At 40.6% G+C, this 22,616-nt stretch overlaps 1 protein-coding gene across 3 annotated transcripts in view; it reads left to right on the forward strand.

The window, feature by feature from the left end:
- TEX10 (testis expressed 10) overlaps positions 1–22,616 on the forward strand; it is a 37,796-nt gene that overhangs the window by 4,145 nt on the left and 11,035 nt on the right. For 2 of the 3 annotated variants that reach the window (XM_020806218.3, XM_020806219.3), the window contains exons 4-11: positions 2,597–2,843; positions 3,967–4,079; positions 5,545–5,783; positions 8,899–9,034; positions 10,218–10,393; positions 15,144–15,321; positions 17,646–17,734; positions 21,886–22,019. In XM_020806218.3, coding sequence (XP_020661877.3) covers positions 2,597–2,843; positions 3,967–4,079; positions 5,545–5,783; positions 8,899–9,034; positions 10,218–10,393; positions 15,144–15,321; positions 17,646–17,734; positions 21,886–22,019 — 1,312 coding nt within the window. The remainder of the gene's footprint in view (positions 1–2,596; positions 2,844–3,966; positions 4,080–5,544; positions 5,784–8,898; positions 9,035–10,217; positions 10,394–15,143; positions 15,322–17,645; positions 17,735–21,885; positions 22,020–22,616) is intronic. The other variant, XM_020806223.3, reaches the window with a different exon arrangement.

A 22,616-nucleotide genomic window follows, 5' to 3' on the forward strand; every position in this document is an offset into this window, starting at 1 on the left:
ATCATACCACTTGTGTATTCATAAGGGATTTGGTTTAGATTATACCTGAGTAGCCCAGTGGTTTTTCTTACTTTCTTCAGTTTAATTTTGAATTTTGCTATAAGAAGCTGATGATCAGAGCCACAGTCAGCTCCAGGTCTTGTTTTTGCTGACTGTATAGAGCTTCTCCATCTTTGGCTGCGGAGAACATAATCAATCTGATTTCGGTAATGCCCATCTGGCGATGTCCATGTGTAGAGTTGCCTCTTGCGTTGTTGGAAAAGAGTGTTCGTGATGACCAGCTTGTTCTCTTGACAAAACTCTGTTAACCTTTTCCCTGCTTTGTTTTGATCTCCAAGGCCAAACTTACCTGTTGTTCCTTTTATCTCTTGACTCCCTACTTTAGCATTCCAGTCCCCTAGAATAAGAACATCTTTATTTGGTGTCAGTTCTAGAAGGTGTTGTAAGTCTTCATAGAATTGGTCAATTTCAGCCTCTTCAGCATGGATGGTTGGTGCATAACCTTGGATTATTGTGATGTTGAAGGGTCTGCCTTGGATTTGTATTGAAATCATTCTATTATTTTTGAGATTGTATCCCAGTAGAGCTTTTCCTACTCTTTTGTTGACTATGAGGACTACTCCATTTCTTCTACGGGATTCTTGCCCACAATAGCAGATAAGGTAATCATCTGAATTAAATTCACCCATTCCCATCCATTTTAGTTCACTTGATGCCGAGAATGTCAGTGTTGATAGGTTCATAGATCTTACATTCCAGGTTCCTATGCAGTATTCTTCTTTACAGCATCAGACTTTCCTTTCACTTCCAGGCACTTTCACAGCTGAGCGTCCTTTTGGCTTTGGCCCAAACACTTCATTAGCTCTGGAGCGACTTGTCCTTGTCCTCTGCTCTTCCTCAGTAGCATGTTGGACGCCTTCCGATCTGAGGGGCTCATCTTCCAGTGTCATATCTTTTAGCTTTTTGTTTCTGTTCATGGGGTTTTCTTGGCAAAGATACTGGAGTAGCTTGCCAGTTCCTGCTCCAGGTGGATTGTGTTTAGTTAGAATTCTCTACTATGACCTGTCCGTCTTGGATGTCCCTGTAAAGCAGAGCCCATAGCTTCTCTGAGTTACTCAAGCCCCTTCGCCATGACAAGGCAGCAATCTGTAAAGGGGCAGCAATCTATGAAGGGGACTTATCTTGTACCAGTGTAAAAATATATGGGTTTTGGAATTGGGCAGGATTCCTTTCTGACCTTTTCTTTACTTTTAGTGTGATTAAATAATGGTATTTGTCAAATTTTTAACTATCTTAATTACTTTTAGCATTGTCTAGTTTTTATGTAGGTCAGAATTGGATTGCATAACTATTGTTACTTGGTCTTGTACAAGCTGTGGCAAGATTTAAACTTAGCTGGAAATCATATCCAGGTGTTAGTTCCATGGGTGTAGTTGTGCAGTCAGATATGTAGATTGGCCAGGTGTAACTTGCTGTGAAATTCCGTAGGTATAACTTTATGCTGGGACAATACAATAGGATTTTAGCCATTAATTTTTTGGTTAAAAGTTAGTTGATTCCAGTCTCTCAAATTGCCTGCTTTCAGTCCTCTGTTATGTTTGTTGATTATGCAGTGTTACTGTCTTTGAGTTTAGAGTGGCTCTTGTGGATAATTGTTACTTATTGCTTTAACAGACTTTTAGCTGTTCTGAGATTAAAAGCTATTGTAAAAACTGAAGTTTTGGTCTTTAGGTAAAGGTAAAGGTTCGCCTTGACAATTTTTGTCCAGTCGTGTTCGACTCTAGGGGACGGTGCGCATCCCCGTTTCCAAGCCATAGAGCCAGCATTTGTCCAAAGACAATCTTCCACGGTCACATGGCCAGTGCGACTTAGACACGGAACGCTGTTACCTTCCCACTGAAGTGGTCCCTATTTATCTACTTGCATTTGCATGCTTTCGAACCACTAGGTTGGTCTTTAATGGTATGAAAATCAAGCATATATGCACAATTAATAGGAGATTACAGAACAGATAATAAACCATATGTATTTGAAAGTAGTTTTTTCTTTTTGTTATCTGGCTGATTTTTTATTTTCATGCTCAAATCTACTTCAATTTGATTTAATGTCCAACTTTTTGCACGTTTGAAAAGGAGGTAACATTAGGAGCGTATGTGTCCTTGTGAAAGGAGAAGCATAAACTGTTGGACGCATTATATTTCTCCTTTTATTGTGGTGTTGCCTTGTTTTATTACACCTGTTCTTCAAAACATTTGAGGGAAGTCAGGTGAATTTTATGTTTTGAAAATCCTTTCGTGCCACAACTCCCAGTTTATCGATGTAATGGCTGTGTTTTGTGCAATTATTAGCATTATTTCAGTTCTGTGCTGGTATGTGCTACTATTGTACTTTAGGGCATGTACTTTTTGTATTTGTCATTGACCATAATAAAAAGTTATACTCATCATACATATTTCTTTAGAAGTATGTCCCACTGTGGTCACTGGCAGTTATTCCCAGGGCATTGTGAGTAGGGTTGTACGCTTACTTACAGTATGTTTGACATTGATCTCTGAAAAGTACTTTTTAAAAAGCACCTTTTTATCTCTGTTTTCAGGTCTCTGATTAGTATGTCCAACAGTGTTGAACAAGGCCTGTCATCCACTGACAATCTAAAAAGATTTATTCAAATAATAATTCCATTGTTGCTTGATTGTTGGATTGAAGCGTCCCCTGCACAACTTACAGCTCCCATTATTGGAAATCTTCTGGAACCTGGATCTCAGCAAGTTATGGAGCAGGTACTTAGTATTATCCACCTGTTGTGGAAGCTTGCAAAGCAAATGGAAGATCCACATGAACTGGTAAGAAGCTATAATTTCTAAAGGAGTATGAGTAAATTATTCTTTTTTCCTCTTTTCATTTTTTCCTCTTTCCATTCAGTAAGATGAGTAAGAATGCACAAGTAACCTTCATATTAACTACTTTGGTAGATCTTTAAAATTCTTACATCACAAATGAATTTCAAGTAGTGGCATCATGTATCTGGAAGATACATTGGTGCCTCACATAGCGATCACTTCGTTTTGCGATGAAATAGCTTTGCGACACATTTTTTGCGATCACTTTGCGATGTTCCCTATTGGGGAATTTCGCTTTGCGATGATCGGTTCCCTGCTTCGGGAACCGAGCATCGCAAAGCGACGATTTTAAAACTGCTGATCGGCGGTTTCAAAATGGCCGCCGGGTAAACAAAATGGCCACCCGCTGTTTTCTGGGACGGATTCCTCGCTCTACAGCCTCCGAAAATGGCCGCGCTATGGAGGATCTTCGCTGAACGGTGAGTTTTAAGTCCATAGGAACACATTAATCAGGTTTTAATGTGTTTCTATGGGCTTTTTTATTTCGCATTGTGACGTTTTTGTTCTGCAGCGATTTTTGCGGAACGAATTAACGTCGCAATGCGAGGCTCCACTGTATACATCCTTTGTTTTTGTGTATGGGATCACAGAAGGAGAAGATATTAAATACTGTCTCATGTCCTAGAATATTAAATCTGACAATTTTAATTATAGAAATGTCTATCTAGCTGTAAAGTAACATGTTTTGGCAATATAATCATTTTTTTCTTGAAGACTATAGAACATAGTTTATATGAATGAGGGAGAATACATTACCTCAAACCTGTAAAACGTTATACAGTAATTCTCCTTGGAAGCTATTGATAAATTGATAAATGTTAACATGTAACTTCTTTGTGAAGTCACATGGAATGTTACATTTCAAAGGGTTAGGTAATGCTAAAGGCTGCCATCTGCTTTCAGCAGACTACAGAATTTGTAGTATAGCTGTTCTTGTAACCTTTCCATGGAATAGTACTGTACATGGAAAAGCTCTAATTTGGAACTTTTTCCTTTCATAAAGTTATTGATTAGAGAAAATTATTATCTTGGTTTATGTGACCCTTAATGTCAATTTCCTCAATAGGAAGTATGGCTTCGAGCAAATTACCTGACTGATTTCAGGCGCCATTTCATGTGTCATTTTCCTTATACTTTCCAAGAAACAATTAAGCATAGAAAGAAAGATTCCCTGAAAAGGTATGACTAAATTTGTTTGAAAAAGAGTGTGACAAACTTATGATATGTTGTCATTCAAGTGTGTAAGTGTATATATTCGTAGCAGATCTTACGTAAGAAAATCTGGGGATGTAGATCCAGGAGTCATAGCAAATAAAGCCACATACCTAGCTCCTAAGGAGGCAGTTTTTGCTCTCCCCATCACATTGTTCTCAAGGTACATCCTTGCTATCTATGAAATGGTAGGATACCTGGCTAAGTAGCATGAGTTAGCATTCATATAAGTACAGTGCCAATCAATCTGTTTCAGCAGTGTTTTTTAATTTCTGTTTTTAAGTATTCGGAATGAGTGTATATAATGTCTGCTTAAAATTTGTGTGTATTTAACTTCTGAACTGTTTGAGGAGGATAATTAAACTGAGAAGTTACCAATAAATGAATTTATAACAAAAAATATTGTGGCACCTTGAAACCTAACAGATTATTTAGTGTGAATTTTTATGGATTATCATCTATTTATTCAGACAAATAGCTTTTTAAAATAGGAGCATGATTATGAAATTGTTGGCTAGTGGTTATAGAGGTCTAAGAGGCTCTGTTTGTACTCTATAAATGTGTGTCTAAAAGCTCATACACATGGTGTGAAAATGGTGCATCATCTTTGCCCCTAGGACTTTCCATTTTCAAAGAGATGTTGCCTAAAATCCTGTTGGTGTAAATTGAAGCGGCACAACGTGATGACTGGGGATTAAGTACTGTAACTAAAAGCTTCCTATCCCCCCATTTTAGTATCTGGCACTCTGCAGGCCTACCTTTTGCCCTGGGGAAGGCTTGTGACAGGGAGGGGAAGCCATTAATTACAGAATATTGCTGCCAGATCTTACCTAAACTAAATTAAATTACATTTTACTGGCTTCCACCATGGAAATTTACACCAACAGGATCTTGCCCATTGAAGCTGAACATGGAAATCTATTAAACTCTCATGGATGATTGCAGTTTAACCTTTCCTTCAAAAATTTGCCAACCATGTTTAAAAAGATGTCTAACATAGTGGGCATCACCAGATATTGTTCATGCCTGTTCAAGACTTTTTTGGAAATTTAAGGGCTATGAACCTGATAATCGTGGCTGTGTTTTATTGAAATGAGATTGTCAGTAATGAAACTTGTCACTCTAGGTTTCATGGTTGTGCGGTGTAATAACAGAACACATCATTCTGAGCAGGGAGCATTTGTGAAACTGATATGGTCCTTGCAGTTTTCCACAGCTCCCTTAAATATAATGGTTCCAGTTTTGCAGATTGATGCTGGGAATGCATTGTGAATTTTATTTGAGGTACATTGAGTCTTCAGTACTTTACAGCACTTGAAATCTTGAAAAACAGTGTTGCAAGCTTTATGAGGGGCCCTGTTACAATTGTGAAAGAGTTTGAGTTTGATTTGAATTTGCTTAAAGTATTACTATTCTCTGTGTCACTTTTTAGCAGCAAGTGTTACGTGCCATCTTCAAACAGTATTGACCCTCTTGTATTGAATTTAACCTTGTGTGAAATAATGGTTTCACTGGCAAGCGCTTCAACACTTCAGATGGATTCTCACTGGCTAGATATGATTAGAACCTTTGTGACAGAGACTCTTCAAGAAAGTTGCAAGTTGAACAGTAAGCAGTTGGACAAATTGCTCAGAGTGGCATGGAGACTTGTACAGATACAAGTAAACAAAGGTAAGATCTCTTGAATGTGTTTGAGTGCTGTGAGTGTATTTTACATATTCCAGTTTGCTTGTTGTTTGCTTTAATCCTGAAGGTAAAAGAAATGCAGAAGTTGTCTATTGTAGTGTATTTACCTTGATAAGGTACAGATGTGACATTACAGTGGTGCCCCGCATAGCGACGTTAATCCGTTCCAGGATTAACGTCACTATGTGAAATCGTCGCTAAATGGAACAAAAAACCCCATAGAAACGCATTAAATCCTATTTAATGCGTTAGTATGGGGCAAAAACTCACCGTTCAGCAAAGATCCTCCATAGGGGCGGCCATTTTCGCCGCCTCGGTAAGCGAGGAATCCGTCCAGAAAACCGCGGTGCCCATTTTGGAACTGCCCATCAGCTGTTAAAAAAGCATTGCTTTGCCATGATCAGTTCCCCAAGCAGGGAACCGATCATAGCAAAGCACTGCCAACCAGCCAGCCAGCCAGCCTGGGAGACACCAGGCGTCCTTGGGCAGCGGGCGAGCGAGGGCTCGGGAGGAAGGCCGCCGGAACACCCGGGCCTTGCCCTGCCTCCCGGCTCTCTCCGAAGCACCCCTCACCCCGTCTCTGCTGCCGCCGGCGGGAGGAGGGCCGCCGGAACACCCGGGCCTTGCCCTGCCTCCCGGCTCTCCCCGAAGCACCCCTCACCCCCGTTTTCGCCGCCGGGCCGCCGGGAGGAGGGCTGCCGGAACACCCGGGCCTTGCCCTGCCTCCCGGCTCTCTCCGAAGGACCCCTCACCCCCGTCTCCGCCGCCGCCGCCGGAACACCCGGCCCTTGCCCTGTCTCCCAGCTCTCCCCGAAGCACCCCTCACTCCCGTCTCCGCCACCGCGCCGCCCGGAGGGCCGGCGGAACACCCGGGCCTTGCCCTGCCTCCCGGCTTTCCCCCAGCCACCCCCTCATCCCCTCTACCCTCGCCGCCGGTCAGCTGGGGGAAGCCGAAGCCGGCATTTCAGCACAGCTCCGGAGGGGGGGAATCCCTTCCCCCTCCCCTTCCGAAGCCGATGCTGAAGTCGGCATTTCAGCACAGCTCCGGAGGGGGGGGGAATCCCTTCCCCCTCCCCTCCCGAAACCGACGCTGAAGCCGGCATTTCAGCACAGCTCCGGAAGGGGGGAATCCCTTCCCCCTCTCCTCCCGAAGCCGACGCTGAAGCCGGCATTTCAGCACAGCTCCGGAGGGGGGAATCCCTTTCCCCTCCCCTCCCGAAGCCAACGCTGAAGCCGGCATTTCAGCACAGCTCTGGAGGATGGGGAATCCCTTCTCCCTCCCCTCCCGAAGCCGACGCTGAAGCTGGCATTTCAGCACAGCTCCGGAGGATGGGGAGGGGAATCCCTTCCCCCTCCCCATCCGCCTGAAGCCCCGCCCATCAGCTGCGCGAAAATGGGGCGTAGGGGGAAAATCGCAAAGCGATTTTTCCCCATTGAAAACATCGTTTTGCGATCGCTTTTGCGATGGTAAAATCTTCATCGGTATGCGGATTATTCGTTAAACGGGGCACCCGTTAAGCGAGGCACCACTGTACTTGTTTTGCTAATGATGAGGAGATAATATCAGAACCTCTCCTGCTTTCAGTTTAGAAGTACTGTAATTATAGTTAGAAATGGTATTGAAAGAAACTAATGGCAGGCTCTAAAACTGAACACTGAGGAGCAGTGGATAAGATCTTTCTGATCTTTGGACATGTTGTTTATTGACTCTGCACTTCTGTGCATGAACACTGTTGTTTTTAAGTATACTTATGCATTCTTCATTTGAATTTGCTTGTGTCAGTGACAGCCAGTGAGTTTTATGTTCTGAAAATGAAGAACGATTTAGGAAGGTTGCAATGTTTCAAATAAATGTTGCAAGTTGCTTCAAGTGATGTGCACAGTATTGTGAATGTTCTCATTGTCAGCAAAACAGTCCACTCCATTCCCCCACATATGTTTCCAGAAAGGTAGATTGAATTTTGATTTTTTAAAATTTGCAGCCAATAAGGGGAGAAGACAGAATATGTGCTGGTAGGTCATGAAAATTAGATAATAAGGATATTTTGCCTAGAGAGGTTTTTGTTTGTTTGTTTTTAGAATGTAAGAGGGGTTTTTGGTGGCAGAGAGTGGCTGAAATCCTGTTACGTATCTTACATTCATTGAATTGTAATTACTTCACCAACAGGGATCCCTTTTTTCCTCTTGCCTAACTTACACCTGTGGAAGGTTGATGACATCACTGGCAGGGAGCAATTTTTGATAATTAAAAATCTCCTATTTTTGGCTTCTGGCTCTTCCAATTCCTGTGTAATCCCATTTGACATGAGGAAGTTGTGGGGACCACAGGACAGAAGAAGCAATTCTTTTATTACTAAAAATCACTGCCATCAGATGACGTCACCAGCTGAGGGAAATTTTTGATAATTAAAATATTTATTCATTCCATTCTCTGGCGTCCATGTGAAAAAAAGCTGTGGGACAGAGATAGGAAATTTTAATTACCAAAAATTACTCCCTGCTAGTGATGTCATTAACCTTCCACAAATGTAAGTTAGGCAACAGGATTTCAGATACTGTATTTGAAAAAGGTTTAACACACCTTTTCAAAAGCAAAAATGACACATTATTGGATCCAGACCTAGTCACATCTAGGATGGATTGACTGAAATGACTAAGACTTCAGTTCATATAATGCAGAGTTTAGCATCTGATTGGAGGTGAATTGTTCATTTAGGCACACTAGTGAACATTCCCAATCATATTGTAAATGAAAATTGGATAGGAAAGGAATTCTTCCAGACAGCACAGTGTGCTATATTTTAACTGGATTTTCATAAGTAACTTGTGTAGTGATTATAGTTCTGCCCCCTTGAACTTAAAAGTTTTCCCCCATATTTCCAAAACATGTTTTTGTTTAAAATTTAAGCATGCTTTGAGATATGAAGACTTGCTACAATGCAATAGCCCTCCCCTACACACACTCCTACATGCATCACATTACTGTGTAATATAATTGTGATTTGTTCTAGACATGGTGTGGTTTGCTGCCAAGAGGTGGCTCTATAATGCACTGCAGATCATATAAAGTGTCATATATCAATTTTATTTCCCTCTTTAGGTTCAACAGAGATTCTCATGAAAGCAGTATATTCATTGTACCAGCAAAGAAATCTTCCCTTCCCTGTTCGCACATTGCTTCTACATTTTTTTAGCAGAGTGTATCAAAAGGAAGAGTCGAATCCACATGCAACCAGGTGACTATTTCTTCATTTCAACTAAAGCTGGGGCCGCAAACCAAAATTAAGGACTTTTTTTGATATTTAGATAAAGCTTTTAAAGAATTTTTTTTGTTTTTGGTTTTTTTGCAGCTAGTAATGAATTTTAAATGTGTGCTTTTCATTATGTATGTAGCAGAATATTTATATGCCTGTTTGGGGTTGCTGACAAAGATATTATATGAGTAAAGTTTTTGTACCTGTCTTTTTTTAATTGGGTAAAAATAGTAGTTGGGAATACTGTGTTCTTGAAGACAGACTACAGTGGACCCTCGACTTACAGACGGCTCGACTTACAGACTTTTCAAGTTACAGACTTCTCTGGCTGCAAAATTTAGGTTCGACTTGAAGCCGGAGAATCAACCTACAGACTAGAAAAATCCCAAAATGGAACAAAAACGGCCGGTTACAGGATTAATTGGTTTTCAATGCATTGTAGGTCAATGGAGACTCGAACTACAGACTTCTCAACCTGCAGCCACCGTTTCAATATGGATTAATTTCGTAAGTAGAGGGTCCACTGTATTTCCTACCCAGGAAGAAAGAGCAGACAAATTGCACTAATCCTGAACTGAAATAAGTGAACTAATGGAAGGTGAAGATTTATGTCCACAAGGAGAATAAGACATTCTTTTGTTCTTCTCTGAATCAAAAATTATACTTGGTATAAATTTAATTGCAGTTAGACCTCAAAAAAACTTTGTTCACAACAATTGAGGGGATGATTACTGTTGCCAGTGATCGGCAGTGGTTTGATGATTGTTTCTTTCTCCTGATTTCCTTCAAGTTTCATTTTTTAAATCACATAGACGGCAGTATTCCTTGTGACAACCATCATATTTCCCCTCTCCATATATGTAGAACAATGCATTGTGTCATGTCAGAATTGTGTCATGAATGTGGAATAGCAGTTACTGAGAGGATTGCTGCTGCAACAAAAATGTGAAGTTAAAGACAGAAAATTAAATGCAAACACCTGGGAACTTTTCTGACCTATCAAGCTCCTCAAATCTGAGAACTTCCCTTAGAAATCTCCACATGAAAATATGGTGAATTAAGGGGTGAAGAGGATTATTGTTTTCATCTTTGAGCAATGGTTCCCATTATTTTAAATAAAATCTATGTATGTGACATTACTTTTGTTCTCTCCCATGTCCTCCAGAAGCAGAAGTAAAGTATTAATTCGTTGGCTAGCTGGTCTGCCTCAACAACTTGTTCTGCTTGGCTTGAGAAACCCTGAGCTTTCAGACCAGTTGATAAGTACTATTTATTCTGCTGCATCTCGGTCAAACAAAGAAATTCTCCAGAGTTTACAAGCTGCTGCTCCTCGGATTTATGGTAACCTTTTTGTGGAAGTTTATGCTAAAAGTAGGGACCATAAGCATGTTTGTTTTCTAAGTGAACCTAGGTGGTATTAATATTTGGCACAGGTTCAGCTTCAAGAAACCAAACTGCACCTCACAGTTCTTTCTCTCTTCCCCCAGCAAACAAAAGAAATAAAATCTTTTCAGGTCAAGGCAAGCTAAACTACTGGTTTTAAGTGTCATAATAAACAGTATAAAAGTAAATAATGAATATTTATTTTATTTTCTCTGAGTCCTTCTTGTGGGTTCTGCACTTGTGCAGTGTAATAGGCTGAATTTTCTAGCAAGAGGTGCAAGAGTTATGAGAAGCCTTTCCCCAACTGCCCATGTTCATCATCAAAGAAGTGTGGCTTCTGCCTTCCTGTTCAGTTCCTTCTTGACTGCCATAGCTGGAACATTCTAATTACATCAAGTAGTGCTACATATGTTTTTTGGAGGAGCTGGACTTTTTTCTACCCTTTACTGTGTTCTCCCTAATAATATATGTTTCTTTAGTACATTTGTACTTTGTTTCATTTTGATCCTTTTTATACCAAGGAGTTCACTTTCAAAGCCCCCTCCTTCCTATCTTACAGTAGCTGAATATTATTATGGCTATTCTGACTTCACTGTGAGCAGATGCTCCAGTGCAATGGGCACATTTAGGAAGTGGTACTGATTACCTCTCCCCACTGGTCTAACTACTGCATCCATTTTTGTGGTTAGAGGCACACAGTGCCACCGTTGCTAGAATTTTACCAAACAGACATATCAAAAGTACTTACTTTGGCTACAAGAGATGCTTTGAGAGAAAGCCCTCTTGGCAGTGAATGTTGAGACCAAAGTACCCAGATCCTTGCAACTTTGGTTCTGTTCTTCATGTACTTCAATATTGTTTGGAACTAGCTAGATAAGCACCTGGTCAGAGGTCTTGATTGGGTCCATAGAAATCCAAGATTAAGCAGTCCTCCTATTTTGCTACTTCAGAACTACAGATTATGATGGTGAAGAAGAAAGACAATCCTGTTTCTAAGGAACTTCTACTTCAGTGATTTCCAGTCCAGTACATGTAACTTCTCTGGTTGCAATTTCTCCCTAACTCACCCTAGAAAGAGTGAGAGGTTCATCCTTTATTTAGTATTGGTTCTGTATGTCCAAGATATAATGTTTCAAATGAGATTGAGGCCATCAAATTAACACTAAAAGTGGCAACACCCCACTCAAACAGTAGTTTCATGATTTTTTTAAATTCTAGTGCTGGGACTTGTCATAGTTCCTTGCCATGCTTTATTTATACTGCCCCAGGACCTTTGAGTCGTGGTTTTTAAAGGCTCATGAATCACCTTGGCTACAACTACATATGTGACTCAGATTGTTCTTGGATCCACATTACTATGTTTGTTTTTGATTCCTGTCTTAATTCTGCTATGTGGCCAGCAATGCCGGTTTTTAACCAGATTGCTTCAAGAGAGAGAGAAAGACAGGTTTTTCTTGTGATCTGAAGCATGGATTTTATCAGAGGATGCCCAAAATTTTATAGATCAAGAGACTGACAAATAGAGAAGTGCAAGGCAAGTAAATAAACACCAAGAAATGGTAAAATATATAAAATGCACAAGACTGAATGCTGTGATTATGCTGTGAGATGCAAACAATCCAGATTAATACAGTTAATCATTCAAAGTAAATGAATGAGGAAGAAATTTAGGAAGGGGAACTTATTGGTTAAAGAAGCCTTGGTGATGTTTTTGGATGTGAGGCAGCATAATCATTTAAAGCCTATTGGTGCAAACTGCACTACAGCAGCCAAAACTCTGCTTACATTTGGAGTTCAGTCCCAGGTAGCCGGCTCTAGGTTGACTCAGCCTTCCATCCTTCTGGGTCAGTAAATTGAGTGCCCAGCTCTCAGGATAGAGCCTCCATAACTGAACTGTAAACTGGCCAGAGACAGTTTTAAGCACTATGGGATGATATACAGTATAAGCAATACACTAAAAAATAAACTGTATCCAAAATGAAAGTTTGGAGAGTAACAAGAACAAGCAGGTGTCTGTGCTGTAATTTGAGACTATGGATATTCCTGTAGGTATGCTGTGAACCATTGGTCTTATGACTTTTTTAAAAAACTGGAGATGCTTCATCATGCTTCTCTCACAGGACAGTATCATTGATAATCAGCATGTGATACCTATGGCCTTTCATACTAATAAGGCCCTTCTGTTCGCTTACACAGTACCATCTGCAATCTAGATACAGAAGGGGCTCCTGCTGTGGGTAGAGCTAGTCTCTTTTTCATTTCCTTCTTTGGCCCCTTTCTCATGATTTGTGCCTTCCTTATTCTCACCTGCCGTGACTTGTATCACTGCTGATCTTGATATAGACATCAGTATCTTTTTCGGGTTTGATGCTACCTGTACGTGATGTGGTACTCATATCTTTTTGGCCTTGGTTATGTTTTCGTTAAAGAGGTTGATCTTTAACTGGGTGCCAAAAATAATTTATTTTTTCTTCATTTTACACATTGCACCCAACTCTTCACCCATAGTCAGTGTTGAAAATTAGATTTCTTTCATCCATAGAGGTTACCATGGCTTATGCTTTGCCTGGTCAGGGTTCACCTGGAAATCAAGCAGTTCTTCCACTTCTGAAGAGCATTCTTGTTAGTAAATACAGATCCTGCTGAACTTGTCAGCAGTCTAGTTTTGCCCACTTTGACCCAGATTGCTGTACAGAACACGGTGTCCTTCGTTTCCTTGGGCAAGTTGGGAAATTTTATCTTTCTAAACATGGATGACTGGTAGTTTACCATGTCTGCCTATAATCAATTGATTGGCCAAGTTATATTTATACTTTGTTCACTCACACTGTAATGATCTGTGTTAATATGATGGAGTCTCGCTTGACACATAATTAGTGGTTTTCTAGATGTTCTGGATGGTGTATTTGCCCTGCAGAACTCAAACATAAGGTTTGCTACCAACGTGATTCTTGGACCTGGTCTCATTCTTACCTCAACCATCTGTGTTTCACAGATCTGTTGGTGCAGGAGTCATGGATGGGATGGGAGCTTAAAACTTTGGGAGCATTCAAGATTTCTCTGTGAATTCAGGACTCTCAGTTGTCTACCAACATTATGACCTTGTGTTTTATATCAACATGAGTATAAATTATCTCACCATCTCACCTACACTGTGTGTTGCTCTCATGAGAAGACTGTCCCATTATAAGCATTTTTCTTAATTCACAGATGGGAGACAACACATCTAGTCATTTTGCCCTTAGAAAAGTCATGGAGGTTTGTCACACAACAGAGTTGATGTTCTTACTGTCAGCTGTATGTTGTGTCTGATATGTCCCCACTCCATTTTTCGGACCAGAGTATTGGTCTTGGAGACAACTGTAAGCTAAGGAATAGTTGAATCTGAGCCTGTGATTGTTTAGCTTAAAGCAACTGGATTTCTTTTTCCTTCTATTTTATATAATAGCTTCTCAGTGGTTGAAATCCTGTTGCACTTGGTGTAGGATAAAGTTACACCTGTTGAAGTTCCCATGGAGTTATGCCCAGGCAGTCTGTGTGTCTCGTTACATGACTAGCTAGGCAACTGGTTGTACAACTATCTGGGCTACTGCACCTGTGGAATTGCTTTCTGGATACAACTTCTGCCTTGGTACCAATCTTGCAACACCTTCTGCAACTTCAAATTGTGCATGAGTAGCTATGCAAGAAGGTTGGAGCTGTAGTTCCATTGGCAAGTGCTTTGTGAGTTTCTTTTGCATCCCATCCTTATCCCAACTCATTTTTGTTCTATAATTATAGTGGCAGTCTGTTAGAAACTGAACAGGAAATCATGTCAAGTTACTCATGTGTACTGAAGGTTGATAGTAGCCTTTCCACCAAAATCATCAGAAGCAGTCTTCTCGATCCTGCCACCTTAACAGATGTGTTTGGTGGGGACATAGGAGAGAGCCTTCTCTGTTGCTGCTCCCAGACTACTCTGGAACACCTTCCCACAGGAGGCCAGACTGGCCCCATCTGTCCTTCTTCAGGCAGGCGAAGACCTTTCTCTTCAGGCAAGCCTTCCCTTGATTACTGGCTGTCTGAATGGTTTTTTTAAAAAATGGATTGTTGTACCTTATTGCATTGAATGTGTGTTGGTATTGGTTGTTGTGGGTTTTTCAGGCTCTTTGGCCGTGTTCTGAATGATGTTCTTCCTAACGTTTCACCAGTCTCTGTGGCCAGCATCTTCAGAGGACAGCACTCTAAAGATGCCGGCCACAGAGACTGGTGAAACGTTAGGAAGAACAACATTCAGAACACGGCCAAAGAGCCCGAAAACCCACAACAACCATTAGATCCCGGCCGTGAAAGCCTTCGTGAATACAATGTGTTGGTATTGCTTATGTTTCTCATACTGTATTCATTTCATCCTGTTATTAACTTGATCATTGTTATTAACTTAAATACTGTCTTTTAATTGTTGTAAGCTGCCTTGGATTCTTTTTAAGGAGAAAGGCAGGTTAAAAATATTTTAAATAAATAAATCAAATTTGCCCAGCATTAAAAGATACTGAATTATGCTCTTAAGCTATATGTGTCTATAGATGTGATCATTAAAACAACTATGCTTTAGGGTAAAAAGCTCTGTCTTTTGCTTCTCTAGTGCTGTATAGAAAAACGAAAAAAACGGAAATACTGTTTATGACATAACATGCCTTAAAATAACTTGTTTCTTGAACTTTTCTAGACCCACTAGATGGCACTGTGGTTCTTCTGCCAGCAGAATCTCAGCAACGTTTAGTCCAGCTAGTCTACTTTTTGCCTCATTTGTCAGGCAATCTGCTTTCCTCGCTTAGTCGCTGCTGCATTATGGGAAAACTTTCTGTAAAGTTATCCACCACTCTTATTGGGATACTGCATATGAAGTAAGCAACTATTGCACTTTTGTTGAACAAATTTGACTAAAGATAGTGATAGTAGATTAGGTAGCATGGATTGAACCCAGGTCATGACCAGAGGTTTGGCTGCAGTACTGTGCCAGAATACATCACTTCTGAGTTATTTATACTTTGGAAACTTCAGCAAGGGTCATCATAAGTTGGAATTGACTTGAAAATACACAATTATTATAATCATAAGATTTCGCTTAATATTTTTGGTCTTAAGTACAGGCCCTTATAAACACTTTTATGAAGAGTTTGCAGGCTGGCGGTTTCTTTGAATGGTTTCAGACTGTACAGTATGTAGCAGTGCTGCCGGTGGTGCAGGTACTATACAAAAACGTACAAAACCAAGTGGTTGCAGTAGATCATTGTGAGTACCCTCTCATTTCACCACTTCCATGCCCAAATAGAACCCCAAGACATTTGACTTAATTGTTGGAATGTTAGGAGGGGGTGGGGCTCCTAAGCCTGCATGTCCATGCAGATTGATTCTTCAGTCCATGGAACTAATCCCTCTGCAGGGAGACAGAATTACTTGTGTGCATAAGCCAACATCTTAATATCTTGTCTTTTTCCTCTGGAGCATGTGGTATTGTTTCTACTGAAAAAATTAGAATAAATCACGTTTTTCCTAAATTTAGTTCACAGGAATTTGTTTTGAACAAAAAAAATGTCAGTGTTCCTTTTTGCTTTTTGTAAATTGGGGGGGATCACTTATTTTTAGAAAAAAACTGTTTATGTATTTGAATAAAGAAATGTCAAATGAATCATTGAAAGTAATAGTTTGTGATGTTCCAGACTGTATGAATAGTTATCAGTCTTTGACTGAAAGAATAAGATACTGTATATGTATTAGCCAATGCGTATTAACTTTGTCAGTAGATGGCACTCTCTTTCTTCTGAAAAAATAGCCTTTGTTTGTATGGGGGTGGGAATACATTTGGTGTTTTGTTTACATCCAAATATCCTTCAAACGTTTTCTGCCTTTTTATACAATTATGAATGAGTTCTACGTAATAGCATAATTGATTCTTCTGGTGTATAGCTATTGTTTCTGAAAAGAACTTCTTATCTCTTCCATATGCACAAAATGTTCAGGAGTTTGAAATGTCTACATTGTAAACGTAAGAAGTTTAGTTTAGTGAGAATATAACAGGTGATCTAGACTGAAGATTTAATGCTGAGGGCCAGCTTTGTTCTCTTATTCCAACTAATATCAGCATTGTACATATGCATAATAATAATAGCATGCATTCAAATCATTCCTGACATACAGAAAACCTTTCCAGGCTTATCTAGGTATATCCTATACTTATAAGTGCTCAGACCTGGTTTACCATTCCCTTCCTGTAAGGCATTCTGGAATTGTGCAGCTCTCCCAAGGCTACACAGCATGATTCTTCTCCTGGGAGGCACAATTAGGAATCAAACTCTAAACTTCTGGTTCTGCAGGATGTACTTAACTTATTGAGCTATCCATCCAGCAAATACAGTATCTGCATAGCACATACATTTTTACTAATGTAGTAGTTTTTAGTTTACAACAACTAACAGATCACTAGGGTCATTATAATTCCTAACATTTTTAGAAGTGGCTGTTTGGGAACGGATCATTTTATTGCCAAATCTTTTTCATTGCCTTATAAAGTTTCATGATGTATTTGTTTTAAATATTTTCACTGGTGACTGATTTATCTTTGGCAATTCTAATAAGGATATTTTAACTGTGTAGGTAATATGTATACATTGTATTTCACCAGCAGTCGCTAGAAATTCAGTTGTGATTCTTACCCGTCAGAAATAGTTGCAGTTCCCTTGGGTTATGCAAGCTGAAGAAACTATGGAAGAGATGCCAGGAGGGAGGCAAGCCAATGGGTTATCCTTACAGAAGAACGTTCAGTATTTTTATCCTATTCCCTGCTTGCTTTTGAGTCTTAAACAGAGTGATTTCCTGGCTTCTGCTGAGAATAGCATCTTATGTATCCTACCAGAATTTATTACTTCAGAACTACTGAAGATATATCCACACTGCTTCTATTTCCATTTACTGGCTTTCAAGAGAGAGGATTCAACAGAGGTCATTTTTGCTTTTGTTTGTAGTGTAGTTGTTAAACCAGATTGCTGCTGTTTGTGACAGAACCCTGTTTAAGATAGTTTAATTCTTCTGTGTAGGAGAAAAATGTATCTAAGTTGGCTCTCTTTTGTTTTTCAAAAAAATGTCATAGCAGTTGGTAGGATCCTTTTTAATTATGCTGACATGATAATAACATAAAATAATAATATTGTACCCACTTTTTGTTAAATAGGTCTGCTTTTGTGGGATGGAAGTATCCAGTGCAAAACAGTTCAGTGCCTGACATGGATTATTTCAGCTTCTTGTTTTCAACTCTTACAGGTAATCTGTGTAAATGCAATAAATTTGCTTTCAGTTTAATGCTGTATTCCTTTCCTTGAGGGAAATACCATATAAATTAGATTAAAGATGACTATTCTGTACTATTTGCAGAAGGAATGACTAGACAATTGTATAAAGGTCAGAGGTTAAGAAGCAGTGGTGATAAAGCAGATTTGTAATGGTATTCTATATTCACCCACATATCATTAGATTTCAGTGACATTCATTTTCTTTTTTAAACCCAAATGGATATTTGAAAAGTGCCAGTGGCTACCATTTGAACCTTCTGGCCTGAATGTTCTGTTTTAAGCTCTCTTGAGATGTTTTATTTCCATGTGGCATGACAATACTACAGCTGCGCTGTATGGTTGTCATTTTGTTCTGTGCAAAACACACAATAACCATCCATGTACTTTTAATACACTGAAGTTTCTGCATTTTTCCCCAGACTGCTGATCCGTCTCAGAATGTATAATAGAGGAATGTAAAAGCTCAACAGTATTCTGGGACTCCCAAAAGACCTGAAATAAGCATGGTTGTCAGTCCCTAGTCTTACAAATAGAATGAGATTGGTTATGCTATTGAAATAATTCTAGCAGTCCTGTACCGTGTAGGTATTTACTGATTGCCCTGGTAAATTGTTCCTGCTGATCTGCACGTATTGATTTTGGCTCTCAAATCCACTTCATCCTTAAAATCCTTCCTCCAAACTTTTGGTTTAGGGCCTTCTTGTATGCCTAGGATCCCATACTATTTCTGAAATTTTTGTGAATTACTATTTGTCAATGTTATTCACAGCTTTTGTTAATTCTTAGCTTCTTGAGAACATAAGAAGAGCCCTGTTGGATCAGTGCAAGGGCCCATCTAGTCCAGCTTTCTGTATCCCACAGTGGCCTCACCAGATGCCTCTGGGAGCACATGAGACAACTAGATACCTGTCTCCTGATACCACTCCCCGTTTTGAAGCACCTTCCTTTTACGCCTGGAGATTATGCATCCCCATCATGGCTTATAACCTGCGATGGACTTTTCCTCCAGAAATCTGTCCAATCCCCTTGTAAAGGCATCTAGGGCAGATGCCATCACCACATCCTGTGACAAGGAGATCCACAGATTAACAACACGCTGGGTCAAGAAATAATTTCTTTGGTCTGTTCTCACTCTCCCAACACTCAATTGGAGTGGATGTCCCCTGGTTCTGGTATTGTGTGAGAGGAGAAAGAGCTTCCCTCTAGCCAATTTATCCATCCCCTGCATAATTTTACACGTCTCAGTCATGTCCCGCTTAGGTGCCTTTTCCCTAGACTTAAGAGCCCCAAGTGCTGTAGCCTTTCCTTATAAGGGAGGTGCCCCAGCCCAGTAATCATTTTAGTCACTATCCTCTACACCTTTTCCAGTTTCACCATGTCTCTTTTGAGGTGCAGTGACCAGAACTGTGTGCAATACCCCAGGTGCGGGCTTATCAGTGTAATGTTGGCTGTTTTATTTTCAGTCCCATTTTTAATGATTACCTAGCATGAAATTGGCCTTCTTCACTGCTGCCGCACACTGAGTTCACACTTCCATCAAGCTGTCCACCAGCACACCAAGATCTCTTTCCTAATCTGTCACAGACAGCTCAGAACCCATCAGCTGATAAATAAAGTTTTGATTTTTTTTTTGCCCCAATGTGCATTACTTCACATTTTCTTATATTGAAATGTATTTGCCATTCTGTCACCCATTCTCCCAGTTTGGAGGGATCCTTCTGGAGCTCTTCACCACCCAGAAAAGTTTTGTGTCATCTGCAAACTTGGCCACCTCACTGCTTCTCCCTGTCTCCAGGTCATTTATGAACAGGTTGAAAAGCACTGGTCCCAGGACAGATCCCTGGGGCACACCACTTTTCACCTCTCTCCCACTAACACCTACTCTGTTTCCTGGTTCTCAACCAATTCTCAAGCCATAAGAGGACCTTTAGTTCCTCTTTAATTCTTCCATTGCCTCATGCCTTCTTATAGTGTTTTCTCTTGATCTGGTTTATCAACTTTGGCAAGCTTATTAAAGTAATACAAATATCACCGCCATAACGGAATTATAGTTTTCCATAATCTGGAAAGTTGTCCTTAAGACTTGATATAGAATTATACATATAAGGAAGGTGGATAAAGGTACAACTTCAAAATGACAGTCAGTTGGAGAGTTAATTCTAAATGTGTTGTAGGCATTGTGTCTGTGACCTCTATCAGTTTTTTTTATTTAAATGCTGATCAGCTAGCCAGTCTCATCTGATTTTTAAGAAGTTATTTATGTACAGTGGACCCTTGACGTACGCACAGCTCAACGTGCATACTTTTTGAGGTACGGACTTCTCCGACCACAAGATTTCCAGTCGACTTGTGGCCGGAGAATCGACCTACGGACCGGAAGAGGGAGGTGGGGAAAGTGCCATATTCAAATTTGGCACTTTCCTGGCCTCCCCCTTCCTGTCCGTAGGCTGCCGTGCCTCCGGAGGCCTTCCAGGGCTTCTCCGCCGCCATGGGAGGCATCTCAGAGGTCCCCCCCCGCTGCCGATTGAGCCTCTGAAGCACGATCGGTGGTGGTGGGGACCTCCGAGAGGCCTCCCATGGCGGCCGGGAAGGCCTGCAGAGGTCCCCCTTGCCGCCGATCAAGCCTCCAAAGCACAATCGGCAGCGAGGGGGACCTCTGCAAGCCTGCCCCGCCGCCATGGGAGGCCTCTCAGAGGTCCCCCGCCTCCGCAGGCTTTCCCAAGGTGGACCAAGCCTACCAAGGGAGGGCTTCCCCCAGTAGGCCTGGTCTACTCTCCAGGCTTTCCCGGGCAGTAGACCGGGCATACCGGGGGAAGCCCTCCTCGGGTAGGCCTGGTCCACTCTGGGAAAACCTGCGGGGGCGGGGGACCTCTGACAGGCCTCTAGCAGCGGTGGTGAAGCCCTTGGAGGCCTTGGGCAGTGGCAATGGCAGGGGACCGCTGGGAGGCTTCGAAAAGGTAAGGTAGTTATTTTCATTTTGTGTGTGTGTGTGTGTGTAGGGTTTCTTGGGCCGGTTCTGGATTAAATGGTTTTCAATGCATTCGTATGGGAAATGCATTTTCGACCTAAGGACTTTTCGACTTACATACACCGTTCCAATATGGATTTATTTTGTAGGTCGAGGGTCCACTGTATAATTTAAAGGTTCACAGCAAGAGGATTGTCTTTAAAATAGGAACATGAGAATGAGAGATCAGAACAGAACTTAACATTGTGAAATGTTTTATTCAGTAATGAATAATGGGTGTCTAATGAATATGGCATACCTACAGCCATTTTTAATATGAGGCACACTGTAAAACTCCAGTCAGGACCTGAAGCACTACAAAATGAAGACTGTGATTAGGAAGCTTTAGATTTAAAAAAAAATCAGAGCAGAAAATGCTTTCAAAATTGAATATTTTCAAAAGCAGTTTGTGATTAGGCAAAGGAGAATTCAGCTATGTAAAAAGGAAGATGGAGGAATGTCACCAGCTGTGAGACTAGCACTCCTTGCAGGAACTGAGATAGTGGTTGTTGGCTGTGCTGAATTTTGACTAAATTATGCACAAAAGCTCATTTAGTCTCATGTTGAACTAAATGGTGCTTATTATGTACACATTTAATTTTAACTCAGTTTGAAATTAGGAGGGCCTATGAGTGTTTTTCTGGCTAGTGAGTTAGATATCTGTCTGCAGGGCCAGAGGTTGGAGTTCAATTCCCCATTGTTCCTCCTAGGTGAAGAGCCAGCCTGTGTGGCCGTGGTCAAGCTGCACAGTCTTAGGATGCCCCCAGAAGGATGCCCCCACTTCTGAGTATTCTCTGTCCAGAAAACTATTAAAATGGTCACCACAAGTCAAAATCGATTAGACATCATGTTGTTGTAATGGTGGTGGTGGTGGTTGCTTTCAGCTGAATCACAGAGTAGTGATGCTAGCATATGTACCTCGTGTTTAAATCTTTGTTTCATTTAAATTTTAAAACATTCCAGTTTAGACTTATGGCCTTGTGTACTTTTCAGTTTGTTTCATGAATGCAAGCCTATGGATAGAACATATTAATGAATGTGCTCAAAAATAACAGAACAAAGATTCACTTAGACTGAGGTTTGCTGGTAACTGCTTTTCGCCCAACCTTTTCCAGGCTTTTCCAAAGAAGAATTGGCAAACCTTCAGAGTATTAGAGGAAGACCACACATTAGCCAAACACAGCTCTCTCCTGTCCAACTCTACTTGACAGATCTGGACCAGTTTTCGCATCATTGGGCTGTGACAGAGGTAATGCCATCACCACTGAAAATGCCAAGTATTATTGCTATTAACCCTTCCTAAAAATGAAATGTAGACTTTCTACTTAGTGGAAATGTTCCCCAATAAAATGCATTTGATAAGTTGCTCATCAGAGTGATAGGATGATAATTGCTAGCTGCAAGTGACATGTCAGCGTACCTTAATTTCAGGATAGTTACTGTACAACGTATGGGAATTCTGGGTAACAGCTATCAAAAACACTTGTAATTGTTTACACATTTTCCCCAGAAGTCTGTTTGTCACTAGCAATCTGTGCACCTTACTCCCTGCACACTCAGTCAGTACTGTTGTATAGCTTTTTGGTCTAGCAGATGGACATTGTTTTGAAGTTGCAGATATATCAACCATCAAGTGATTATTTGACACTAGAGAAGGGAAATTCACTTTGGCCATATAATCTGTTTTAGAAAGATGAGGAAATTAAGAATGTAAGAATTTTGACAAAGAAAGTTCTATGTTCCTTACACAATAGAAAAGCAAAAGCAGGTGATCACCTTTATTAAAAGTCAACTGATGGCTGGGCCAAAGTTTATTCCCAATCCTCTGATGGTGGTTTGCCACATT

Source organism: Pogona vitticeps, chromosome 6 (assembly GCF_051106095.1).
Source record: "Pogona vitticeps strain Pit_001003342236 chromosome 6, PviZW2.1, whole genome shotgun sequence".
NCBI classification, from domain to species: Eukaryota; Metazoa; Chordata; class Lepidosauria; order Squamata; family Agamidae; genus Pogona; species Pogona vitticeps.